Source organism: Drosophila pseudoobscura, chromosome X, assembly GCF_009870125.1.
Source record: "Drosophila pseudoobscura strain MV-25-SWS-2005 chromosome X, UCI_Dpse_MV25, whole genome shotgun sequence".
Lineage (NCBI taxonomy): Eukaryota > Metazoa > Arthropoda > Insecta > Diptera > Drosophilidae > Drosophila > Drosophila pseudoobscura.
Genome location: NC_046683.1, coordinates 41,571,801 through 41,584,471, shown reverse-complemented (window position 1 = coordinate 41,584,471; position 12,671 = coordinate 41,571,801). Strand labels below are relative to the sequence as shown.

The following is a 12,671-nucleotide window of genomic DNA, read 5'->3' as shown; positions in this document are numbered from 1 at the left end:
ACTCATTTTGAGTATCGGGTATAAAAATCGACGAGGAGCTCAGCAGGTCGATATTGCCAGACACATGGCCACCCATTGGGCAACCCAACGGACGCAAGCGCAAGCATCACATGGGCAATCCAAAAGAGCCTGCTATCGCTGTCGGGAATCTTCTTAGCTGGGAGAAAAATGGGACCAGCAATACAATGCCACAAGTCGCAATTTGTACAGAGACCAATGAGGTTGTATTGCTTGGCCTGGAGCTGCAATCCACCGAAGAAATAGGTAACTATAAGCTGTCCACGATCCGATTCGATTCGATTTGGCTGACTAACATTTGTGTGCGTGTGGTCTCTCCCTCCTCCTTTAGCCTCTTCTGTAAGGGTTTCGGAGATCCCCTGGACTAGTAGCAGGCACAGGCGCAGGAGATTTCCCCACAGATCATCATAAAGGAAGTCCCATGTACGAGAATCTTGACTTTGAATACGAGTACGAGTAGATATTATTTATAAACAGTAGCAGATAGTCCGATATAAACAATTCTTTCATTTCGTTTTGTTAAATGCAAAAAAATTCCTCGGAGATATACTTAGTATATTATCCAATCCAATTAATATCTCTTCTTCACGGACCCTAAGCGGGCCCCTCGCGCAGTGACAGAATAAGGAAAGAATGATATAATCTGTTGTGGATTTTGTATTTTATTTTGCACTTAGAAACTATGAAAAAAATTCGCTTAAACCGTAAACTACGACTAGTGGGGATTTCTACAATGATGGTAGGGTAGGGTAGGGCTGTGCATAGGCGCAGGATAAAAGCAGGAGCTGTTTCGCTGATTAACTGGGGAGACTGCGAGGATGCAGTTGGGAGGAACTACATTTTACAAATATAACGTATCCGCGGCGGTGTACATATCCAAGGACTTAAAGTACTTAAATGCGAAAGATAAAGGAGCGTGGTGCGAGGTGGTACAGCTCAGATAGAAGATGAGAGCCCCCAGGCTATATTCACAGATAAGCTGACCCAAAAAAAATTCATATAGATAGGAACTGGCTGGCGAATCGAAACCAATCTGAACTGAGACTCGCACGCGTTCAACGCAACAAGCAGCCGGATTTGGCTCTAGCGATTGGGATCGATGATCGTGGATCAATGATCAGTAATCAGTGATCGTTGATCGAGGATCGTCTATGCAGTGGCTACCTTGGCCGTGAAGGCGGCCAGCTGCGCCTTGAGCGCATCAATCTGGCACAGCAGCTCGATGTTCTGGCGCTCCAGGTAGGCGGCCCGGATGGCAATCTCGTCCTCCTTGATGCGGCGACGGTCGCGCGACTTCTTGGCTGCCGCGTTATTCTTACGACGCCGCTCGTAGTAGGCGGCATCCTTCACCTGTCCGCCGCTGGACGGCTGGAAGCTGGCATTCGCCGCCCCAGAGGAGCTGCCGTTCGAGTGAGAGCCTGTGGTAGACTTGGACTCGAAGTTGCCGGCATGCGAGTCGCAATCGCTGGATTCCTCGGCGGCCGCACGATCCTCGCTCTCGCTGTTGTTGTTCGAGGAGCTGCCTTCGTTGACGCTGCCGCTGCGGGAGTTGGTGCGACGCATTTTGGGGTTCGTCACGGTGCGAGAGCCGCCGTTCGAGCTGCGGATCTGTTCGAGTACCCGCTTACGGTACTCGGTGTAGCGCTCAACGCGCGGGTTGTCCAGGAGAACATCCGTGGCCGCAAAGTTGGCGGCAATCACTAGTGGGTCCCGGGGGAATGCCTTGAAGGGGCGTGTGTTCTTGCCCGTGTCGGAGGCGCTGTTCGCTACGGTGCTGCTGGTAGGCGTGGTGGAGGCGGTGGTGCTGCTGTTGTTGGTGGTCTGGGCTGCGGGCGGCGATTGTGGGGTCTCCAAAACATCGATCTGCATGGTGCTGGCATTGCTTGCCGGTCGTGGGGAAACCCCCACAGCTGCAGCGGCGGCAGCCGCCGAGGCAGCAGCGAATGTCTGCAGGAGGCTGGCAGTGGCCGTGGCACTGGCATTGGCATTAGGTGTGACCTTGGGGGCGGACGGCTCCTGCTTTATGTTGCCGTAGTAAAAGGCCGGATAGAGGCTGGCCAGCTGCTGTTGCTGCTGTTGGACGGAGTACAGAAGGCTGCTTGGGATAGAGCCAGAGCCGGAGCCGGAGACGGAGCCCGTGGCTGTGGGTGAGGTCGAGGGCGAGCCGCTGCCGTAGCTGTAGTTGGTCTGGTAGGGTGAGGGAGTCTTCCGGGGCGTCTCCACGCTGTCGCAGCGGCGTGACAGATCAAGGACCTCGGCGGAGGCAGCTCCTCCAACTGTTGCCTGCTGCAGTTGCTGTTGATGCTGCTGCTGTTGCTGCTGCTGCTGTTGGCTGAGGGCAGCGCCAAGGAGCTGCTGCTGATAGGCGTAGGCGGTGTAGAGATCCATTTTGGGTAGGGCCAGGCTCTGCTGCTGCAATTGGCTGTGCTGCAGATGCAGATGCTGTTGCTGCAGATGCTGCTGCTGCTGGTGCTGCTGATGGTGATGGTGCGTCTGCTGCGGCGACGATTGCTGGTGGTGGTGATGGTGGTTGTGGTACTGGTGATGGTGGTGGTGGTGCAGCAAAGGCTTGCGATCTATTTAAAAAGAGAGAAGAAGGAGGAGGGATTTCTTAGTAAGCTGTTGGACGGGGGGCTAGGGGGCGTGGCTAACTTACCAGTCTTCAGGTCGTTAAAGAACTGTCCGGACATGAGTTTCTCGTGCATCAGCATGATGTCTGACTAACGGTTGATTAATCCAAAGCGTGATAACTGTAAACTGATGTTCTGCTAGCTCTCTAGCTCGCTCTCTTTGTGTGTGTGTGGTGTAGGTGACGTGACGCTGACTCTGACGTTGGCGAATGCAAACTGATTTCCTTTCGGCAGCCCGACCGCCTTTTATACTGCCGAACCCGGCTGCGCCGACGCTTCATTCGCAATGGCGGCCGAGCCGCAGCCGGAGGGCCAGAGCCAGAGCCGAAGCTAAAGACGAAGCCGAATCCGAGCCCGATGTCAGTCAATGTCACGCAGGTAGGTAGGCGGACAGCAAAGGGGTGACGGAGAATATCGCTGTCCTTTTCTCCTCCACTTCGGGGATTGCATCTCGCTCTGTCCAGCATCAAAGGGTTTTACGAGGGTGCCGTGCGGCTGCTGCGGGTGTGGGTGCTGCTGCCTCTCTGCCACTGTCGACAGAGACTTTTGGTTTCCATTTTTCGCGAAAATTTCCTTCGCTGCCGCTGCGCCTGATTATGCCGTTTCCTATCATTTAAGCGCAAGAGTTTATAATTTTTTGTGTAATTTTCCCCGACCCAAAAAGCCCTGGATATTATGACAGCAATTGATTAACTTATGATATCAAAATTAAGAAAAAACGAAAGTAATGTGTAAAAGGAACGAAAGTGTCATTCGAAGAGAACTAACGTTAAATATACTAGTGGGATATAGTGAGATATTTATCCACAAATCGCATAGATACATTATCTCTGGAAAAGCAATGATATCTAAATAGGTATAAAACTGAAAAATATGATTACATATGCAAAATAATAATGTTCTTTGTGATTCTGGATGGGTTATATGATAAATATATATGTACATACATATGAAGATATATATAAATACGCATATGAATAGATATGAAAGTATGGATAACTTTTCTTTAAAGTGCGAATATTATGATTTCTATTCTATGATTGTATGAACACTTTCAATAACTGGAGTTACATAATTCTTCATTCTCTGAAAAATATCTTTGAAAATGAAACCCAACCAAAAATTCCGAATGGTTTGTTGTACGCCACTGCAGATCATATCATTGTCATACCTTGAAAACCCATATAATTACCATCTAGCGAGGCTTTACATCAGATTGCTCGGCATCAATTAGGACCGAGTCGTGCTTCTGGCTCAAAACAGCAGGGAGCAAACGGTATAGAGCGTATAGAGGGAGTGTATAGAAGTACAACAAGGACAGAAGAAAGAGCAGCGGAGATGAGAGAAGAGATGGTTTGCTTATGATAGATGCTCAGTATTTTGAATGCTCAAGGGTTGCGAATGCTAAATGCTAAATCCGTTTGCTGTGCGCTTTTGTCCCGAGATCCTTCTGCTGACCAGCCCAGCCCCGTTCAATCCTCTCACATATCCTTATGGGTGTGTGTTGGTGTTCGCTGGCGAATTCGATGGACATCTTACACAAATGATTGTGCGTGACAAATTATGGAAATTAGCCCGTCAGAACCCGTCCCCGTCGCAGTTGCAGTTGCAGTTGCAGTTGCAGCTTTAGCCCTTTCTGCGTGGTCTCAATTCGCATCCTAATGGATCCTACTCGGCCAGGGCCAGGTCTTCCCAGAATCCTGGCAAGGACACCGATGACTGACAGGACTGCAATCTGTGGACCAAACATTTCCACAAACATGGCTGGCAGCTACTTTGATTCATGACGCCGCCAAAAACGAGGATCATCGCGACAAGTGTCCAGTCTCGGTCCCCGTAAGGTATGTTGTTTGCCCTCTGGCTGGCTAGCATTTATGCCTTATACGAGTCTGGGCGTGGGATAGCCGTTTGTTTAACTTTACTTAACAGTGATCCTAACGGTGGTCTCCGACTTGAGCAAACGGAAGTGCAAGACTAGCGAAGACCCTGCTCATAAGTATCGGATGTGGAGAGGGTCAATATCAGGGCTGAGAATATGGAGAAGATGCTTCTCGAATTATCTGAATTGTAGCTCTTTTGTGGATGAACATCGATATTTGGTGTCTCATAGAGATTTCTCGGTATGGGATATTTATGCAAATTATTAGGAAATACCAAAACAGATCTGACGAATCAAACGAATTATTGTAGGTAAATCCTCTAATATTTAATATATTTTGATAGCCCTTAACAGGCATTCATTCACTCGATCATCGCTCCATTCAGCCAGAGAGATCTCGGCACACAAAAAAGGAGAGGTGCACTGTAGTTCGATAATCAGTAAAAAACCGCGAACTTATCCGCTAATCCCTGTGCTAATCCAACCGTAAAAATGGTGGATTAAACATACATTTTACCCACTCATCCGAACATTTTCATGAACACAACACACAAGAGCACACATTCCCTCATTGAGGCGACGGCTTACCTGAGCGACAATCTCGGCCGAAACGAGTCGGATCGAGCTAAGAGAAAGGCCATAAAAAGTCGCGGGCAGAGTCGAAGCCAAAGAGTTGCCAAATTCGTTGTAAAAACCAGATTCAGCGAAAAACAAGATGGTATATGGCATAGATATAAAGAGAATGAACCTTAAAAAATGATGCCATAAAATATATCGACTGCTGCTGCCGATGCCGCTGTCCTGTCGCTCCTGTCGATCCTTTCGCTCCCTTCGCTGTAATGAGCTCAGGACTTAAGATGCAATATTTGTGCAATCCTTTCATTGGACGACCTTGAGCGCGTTTTTTAAGGAAGTCAGGTAGAGCGCGGGTTCGAACGGGTTGCCATCCGCCATCCGTCACCCACTCCACGCACCCGTACATTCTCGTTTCGAGACCTACATTAGCTGTTGCCTAAAAAACGTGAAACGTTTTTTTGTTGTTTTTTATTGCATAATGGACGCTTCGCGTGAAAAGTCCCACAATCCCTGCAAGCCCGCTGGCCCTGTGCAGAGCGCGTTTTTTAAGCGGCCATAAACAGGCACACCGTCTCTTAAAAAAGGGTTCGTTCGCTTTGGGTACGATCCGGTATGGTATGGAATGGTATGGTATCGTATGGTCCTTCCATTGTGACATCGATTTTTATATTGGTTCGCAGCAACACGGGAATACAAAGAAATCAGCGACTAATTGACTGAAAGGGGTTTTTACTTATTATATTGCTCGCTCTTTGCCTCGTTGCCTTGCCTTGCCAAAAAAAAGAAAGGGTGACACGGCGGTTGGGTTCGGGGAATCGATGTTAACTCCTTGCCGGCACCTTTGTCTTAATGGGCTAACATCGTCAAATATTGTCATCCGCAGTACTTTTTCAGTACTTTTATTGGCGAAGCATGGACACAGAGCCATCCAGAAAACCACCAAGAGAGATGAGTTCTCTCTGTCTCCTACCTTAAGATTATTTTCCATATGGATTCAAATATATGTAGATGCTGATTTATAAAGGTTCTTAGCCCTATTATAGTGAATATTTATAACATAGCTGGATCTGCTTCTATAGAAAAGGCACCAGGGAACAGTATCGGATGATACAATGCTCAGAGAACCACTATTTATAAGAAGCTTTTATCGCAGCTAGCACTATTCCAAGAGCAATCTATGTTGATGTACATACCAAGCGATTACTGGTAGATGTCCGACACAATTGATGAAATGAAATTACTTTCAAATAGAATATTAGTTTGGCCAGTCCAGTCGTTTCATTCAGTTTTCAGCAGTTTTCCGTAGCCTAAGCCCATCAGACAATTCGGATGAAGAGTCTCTCATGCTAATGAGGAAGTAAGTATTGTAGTTAGGAGCTGCTGTGCACTTGGCTTACGGCAAACGAGGAAGTGAACGAGGCCCGGAACGGGAACGGGGACTGGGACGGGGATTACACGTGCTCCGACCCCGAAGGACGAGTCCGAGACAAAAGCCTCTCTCGTCGTGGAGTGTGTTTGTGTAGAGCCAAAAGACTAACCAGCCATGATCGCATCGAAACAGGGGATCTATCTCCAGTCCAGCCGTTCACTTGTTTGTTTTCATACCATATGCAAAGTGCACAAACGTAAGGGATAAGAACAGGAACAGGTATTGGATGAGGACTCTTTTGGGTTGTTCGGTTTTAGCCACTTCCGTAAACGGAAGTGCAGCGGAATGGAAGGAACGGGGGTAGGGGTAGTGGTAGGGGCATGGGCAGGGGAAAGAAGACTAAAAAAGACACAAGTTAAGTACATAGAGAGTAGAGAGGATAAGGTAGGGTGCACAATGGACAATGACGGAGCTAGCTTCCGTCCTGTCCTCCTAGCGCTGCCATCAAATCCTTTTGCTAATTGTTATCCTATGCACTCCAGTCGCAGTTGCAGTTGCAGTTGCAGTCGCAGTATCCGTCTCAGTTCTATCCTCTTTTTGGCCGTAATCCTGGCAAAGGCTGCTCAATTATGGCATCTCTTTAATTGAGAGACGTCGGGCAGGCAGGATTCTTGCGGTTCATTCATGGTTACCCACCGAAGCGTGCACTGGGATCTCGCAGATATCAGAGATCAGAGGGAGCGGAGCGGAGCAGAGTATTGCATTACCCCATGCCAATTAGTGCGGTTTTGATTACCCAAATGACATTTGGCCCAGGCTGACGGGACTTGGCCGTGACTAGCCAGCCATCCGCAGCAAGCCTTTCAGAAAGCATCTTCAAAGAGTGATTTCTACGTGTTGTAAAGTTCCTCAATCTCAACCCCATCGGAGCTGGTGCTTATCTGAAATTTGCTTAGTCCAAATAAGTCCCAATCGAACATTAAATATTGATCCTATTGATAGAAAGAAAGAGCTAGGAATGAGAGAGAGAGAGAGATAACATTTTGCTGTGACACAAGATTAGAGGGGGCTGGGCAGTGATCGATGGGAAGGAGTGCGAGAGACCCCACACAACATCCACAACAGCAATCGTATAATGCACATCAAATCGCCTCTGACCGGACGAAGACAAAGCCCACAAAGACCTCAATGACCCCATGAGCCATGAGTGTTATTTAAATGGGCAAAACTAACTTGCTACTTCCTTACGCCATTCGTATTGTAGCTGTTGTTCCATCCAGAAGATCCCAGAAGATGTGTCCGAGGTGTGGCTGCAGCAACGCCCATCAACTCTACGAAATGGTTGGGAAAATACAAGACAAGACTAACAAAGAGGCAACATTTCATGGCAGATCATAGAGAGACTGGGACTCGTGGGAGATCGGAGATCACTGCTCAACGTGTAGAACGGATAGATGATTCATTTTGCATGCATCATTCGTTTTGATGAACTGTCAACGTTTAGGCCATTGTTCGTATAGCAGACGCATACATACATATGTATGAATCTCTGTGAACCGCTTTCGGTACAGTTATGCGCAGAATCTGACACATTTCTAATAACTCAACGCTGGATGGATGGCATGAGATGAGATGAGACTGCATGAGAGAGTGTGTGGCATGTCAACCCGTAGCGGCATAGCGGCATAGCGGTACCCTCTAGCACCCTTTAGCTTCCTTTCCTTTCATTTGCTCACTTAATTTTATGCATTTTACTGTTGATTAGCTGCCATATACCATTGTCCGGGTCCGGGAACCGTTAGCAGGGGGCAAATATCCGACATTCGGAACCCATTCGGAGTTAATCAAAGTGACGGGGATCGCATCGGACCCACATAAAAAGAGTTGTACGAGTTCCTATGTATGAGTATGCGGTATGCCCCCGACTCAGCCTTTGGACACAATCTATCAAGCGGCCCTTGAAATTTTAACACCTTTTTTTGGTTTTGTTTTTGTGTGTGGTGTTTCAGTCGTTTTTGTTCGATTCGCCCACAAAACTCCGTTAGGAGTACTCCTACTACTGCTACTCCTCCAGCGCATTGTTGGGCCCAGACAATTGCTGTCAAAATGACATTGCAGCGGTCTTCGGTTTACGGTTTACGGGGCTTCGATGCTCCTACCGGTTTATGGTTTATGGATTTCAGATTTCGCTGTCCTGGCTGGTAATTGTGTCAATTGTCAGTTCGCACCATCAGCATATCCATCTCGCACGATCTTTGCTTCGCCAGAACGGATGCAAGCCACAGAGATACAATCGAAATCAAACGGAAAAAAGGCAAACGGAACAGGAATAGGATTTGAGAAAACGTTAAGCTGGACCCTGAACCTCATTCCGCATAACTCTTTTGCTGGGGACCAGGACCAATCGGCTGACAGTGACTCCTGGCCACTCGTAATATGAGCATTTAACCCTCTAAAGTCCTTGGCTCAGACACGCCCTTTGTATGATCTTTATTCTTCGTTCGTTCTTGGGTCGTTCGTTGTCTTCTCGAGAGCCACATTTGCCTTTGCCTTTGCCCTTGCCTTTTCCATTGCCAATTTTCAACTTCAACTGATTTTGTCCCATCTCGATTTCCTCGATTTTTTGTTCCGTTCACATGAAACTAAAAACGGGTCGGAACGGGAACGTGAACGGGAACTGGCATGCAACTCAAAATCCATGAGATTAAACGGTCTTTAAGCGGTTTAAGCCTTTTGTCCCGGAGTTTTGTAGGTGGCAAAAACTGTTCCTCGGTACCAACAACTGGGAACAAAACTCGGAACGGAACTGTCAACGGGAAAGTGCAAAATGGGAAATGCAAACGGCTACGCCATTGTCTTTGTCTGCAATTCTGACAAAAATTATGCCAGAGAATATCATTTCATAATTTTCATTTTCATCTTCAAGACACTTTTTTTTTGTATCCTGATTCCTGGAACAAGCCACGCAAATATTTGTCTACAGGACAGCAGATAGAAGGGACAGGGAACAACAAACAGCAACAGCACACGAGACTACGCGACTACGAGACAAAGCCTGACTATCTGATCTGGCGGCCTCAAGTTAATCTCGCATAATATTGCGTGGCCCGGGAGCGTAAGTCCCCCAGGCACAAGTGCCAGATCAGATCCGATCCGATCTGTGCCTGCGAGGCGGCCAGATCTCGCTCAGACCTCACTGTCTGAGCCATCCGCGTGATCTTCACGGTCACGACCAGGGGCTAGATAAGCTGACTGAATGACTTCCCTAACTGAAAAGTTAAGCGCACGATTGAGCTCAGGTTAAGCTAAGGTCAAGGTTGAGCTTAGGTAGAGAGGTAGAGAGAGCGAGAGAGAGAGCCAACCCCAATACCCCCATCAAAATTAAGGACAAGTGGGGCAAGGGATTTCAATACTTAAGTATTTTTTTAAAAACAGATTACTAATACACCCTGTATGGGCATACCCGTCTAAATTTGAATTTAGTGAAAGTAAACTAATTCAACGAATTGACATTTAACTTAATTAACTTTGATGTGAAATGTTGTATTTTAATAACCATGTTTTCCTTTACTAATAATACATAATAATAGAAATAATAATACAAGTTCTGTCACAAAGTCTACTTAAAATATTAAACTATCTGAAAAAATGCCATAAAACTTAACAGTATATTGTGGGAGCTATTAGCGCCGCGGAATTTCGTAACGTAACGCCAGTAAAATAGTACGATGCCCCTGCAGATTTAATACGAGAAAAAAACAGGAAAGGTTTTTGTGTCTATTAGCAACAAGAATGAACACTTAATATTTCATATATTAGTAAACGAAATTGTATACAGATAGTCCTACCCAATTGGCACAGTTTTCAAATTTTGTAACCCAACCTCGAAAAGGCTTTTGTTTTTGGTAACGTAACGTGAGGAGTACTTATTTACTATGTTACTAGGACTAAAAACTTTTACAAATTTGACGTTTTTATTCTCTTTTTTCTACGAACGTAACGTAATGCCAGAATGGAAATGCCCATGTCTCAAAAGTTACATGAATTCCACCTGAACAAGTAGGATAAGTTTTGTTTAAGAAAAGCTAATGCACTACGACAGATGGACAACGATTTGCACAAGTATGGGTGAGTATTTGAAAACTCTCCTTGTTAGAGTAGAATACACCGTAGAAGGTAGAAGGTAAGCTTAAGCAGCAATGCCTGAGGCTGAGGCAAGTGTGTGTGTGCGATCGATCGTTGCCATCATCGCCATGCTATGCCATCGACTCCATTGCCATTGCCACGCCACTGCCAGTGATTGCGCCATTTTGCCGTGCTTATCGTGAACGCATAACAATATCGTAAACTCCTCGTAATAAACCGAACTGGTACTGGGAAGCAGAGCGAGAGCGAGCCCAACCAATCAGAGCCGAACCCTTGTGCTCAACTTCATTCTCTAGCGCAACCACAGTCGGAGGGCCCCTAACACACCACCAGATTGAGTCTGCAGCAACTTCATTTTGTTTGCGGGATGAAAACGAGTTTTCGGGCAATGAAATCAGGGTCCATGGGTCCAACTTCATTAAAGCCAGAGACAGAGGCCTGGAGCAGGAGAAGGAGAGGGAGATATGGGAGATGGAGTTGGAGATGGGCTTAGGGAAAATGTGACAGCTGGGCCAGCTGACCCAGTCCATTGTCCAGCCGTGTGGGTGATGCTGCGAATGAGAGGGGAGTCTCTTGCATTTAATAAATAAATAGCAAGCAACAGACATACAGACAGACAGAGAGACAGCCAGATAGAGCATCGGGGGCACATTTTCATTATTAGACATCGAGCCACAAATGAAAGGGTTTGGTCCGTCCCAGGGTCTCCCTGCCCTGTCCTGCTGTTGCTTAATGATAACAAAGACCGGATGGCGATGGGTTGATTACAAGTGGTCTATCGCTCAATGAGCTGTGGGCTGACCGCAATGCTGACCGCTGCTTTGGTCACTTTTGGCAATTTCCCACAACTGTTTTCTCTCCTTCCGACCAAGCATCAACCCCTTCAGCTTTTTAGCTCCTCAGGACGGAGATACGAGTATTGGGGTGAAAGTTGGGGCTGTTTCCGGAATGACTCGAACACCCTGGACCACCCTTTGCCATTCATCAATTTGGCGCGTTGACACATTTATAGGGCCAGAGACAGTCGTGGAATTAGTTTGTCCCAAATTGGGCTGCCACCCCATCTCCAAATTCATCGATTTGGCGGGACCTGAAGATTAAGAGCACCTGCCCTCTTCGTATGCCTGTGCCTGTACCTATTTATATCTATGTTCCTACTATTACTATCTTTCCATTGGCCATTGTCATTGATACTGAAAATATTTTGTCAATAAGCCGAGAAATTTGAGAAGAAACATTTCCTCAGCAATATTATAAGATTATCGGTGTCTAGCCAACCTCAAATTTGTGGCCAAACAAGTGGAAATGATGCGGAATCGGAATGAAAACGGTATGGGTATGCTCGGTATGTTCTGGCAGAAAGTAGATCAGATCACTTCCTGTGTTACCCTTCGCCGATTATCTTTTTGTCATTATCGGAACACATTCAGGGACGGGACTGTTTGCCAAATAAAGATCGTTGGAGCGTGGAAAAGAGTTTCTCATTCTGTGGTCATTCTGTAGAAGAAGTTCGCTTTCTTTCTATGGGAACTGACCTTCGAAGTATGTCGATCCCCAGCCCCAGCCCTATCGCTATCCTTTTGAAAGGGCACTCTATATGGACGATGGGAGTATATAATATAATCGTAAGTATGCACATATCTATACTTAGCGTTCGGTGTATTGTTTGGTATGTCAGCGAAGACCATTAGGTAGGGTTTCCGAACAAATCGCTGGACACAAAGGGGAACACTCACATATGCCACGCCACTCACTCCCAGCCCACACAATACACAACTGCTCTAAGATCTGCTTCGATTCAGCAGATCCCGTCCTAATGATCTTTGGTTCCGGTTGCTCTGTGTTCTTGCATACAATTTGCCACAAGTAATTCTTGCCATGATTAATTAACTCCGATGGCATTTGCATTTCCATTACCAATTCCATTACCATTTGAATCCCAACCGCCCGGACTCTCTCGACTGTGGCTCATGTTGCGTTTTTGTTGTGCGGAGTGTAATCTGAGGCGCTCAATTTTTCGACGCATAATTAGCAGAGGACGAGGACATCAGGA

At 46.7% G+C, this 12,671-nt stretch overlaps 1 protein-coding gene across 1 annotated transcript; it reads right to left on the bottom strand.

The window, feature by feature from the left end:
- Positions 1–660: 660 nt before the first annotated feature.
- gt (transcription factor giant) lies at positions 661–3,266 on the bottom strand. The gene is made up of 2 exons (XM_033382045.1): positions 2,675–3,266; positions 661–2,594 (listed from the first exon to the last, which is right to left on the bottom strand). Exons 1-2 carry the CDS (start codon positions 2,727–2,729, stop codon positions 1,168–1,170), a joined length of 1,482 nt encoding a protein of 493 aa, XP_033237936.1. The 5' UTR covers positions 2,730–3,266; the 3' UTR covers positions 661–1,167.
- Positions 3,267–12,671: the final 9,405 nt, after the last annotated feature.

Excerpts from the sequence above, each read along its gene's own strand:
- gt (XM_033382045.1), bottom strand. The coding sequence starts at position 2,729 with ATGCTGATGCACGAGAAACTCATGTCCGGACAGTTCTTTAACGACCTG. Across the intron at positions 2,595-2,674 it reads CTTTAACGACCTGAAGACTG|ATCGCAAGCCTTTGCTGCAC; the intron begins GTAAGTTAGCCA and ends CTTTTTAAATAG.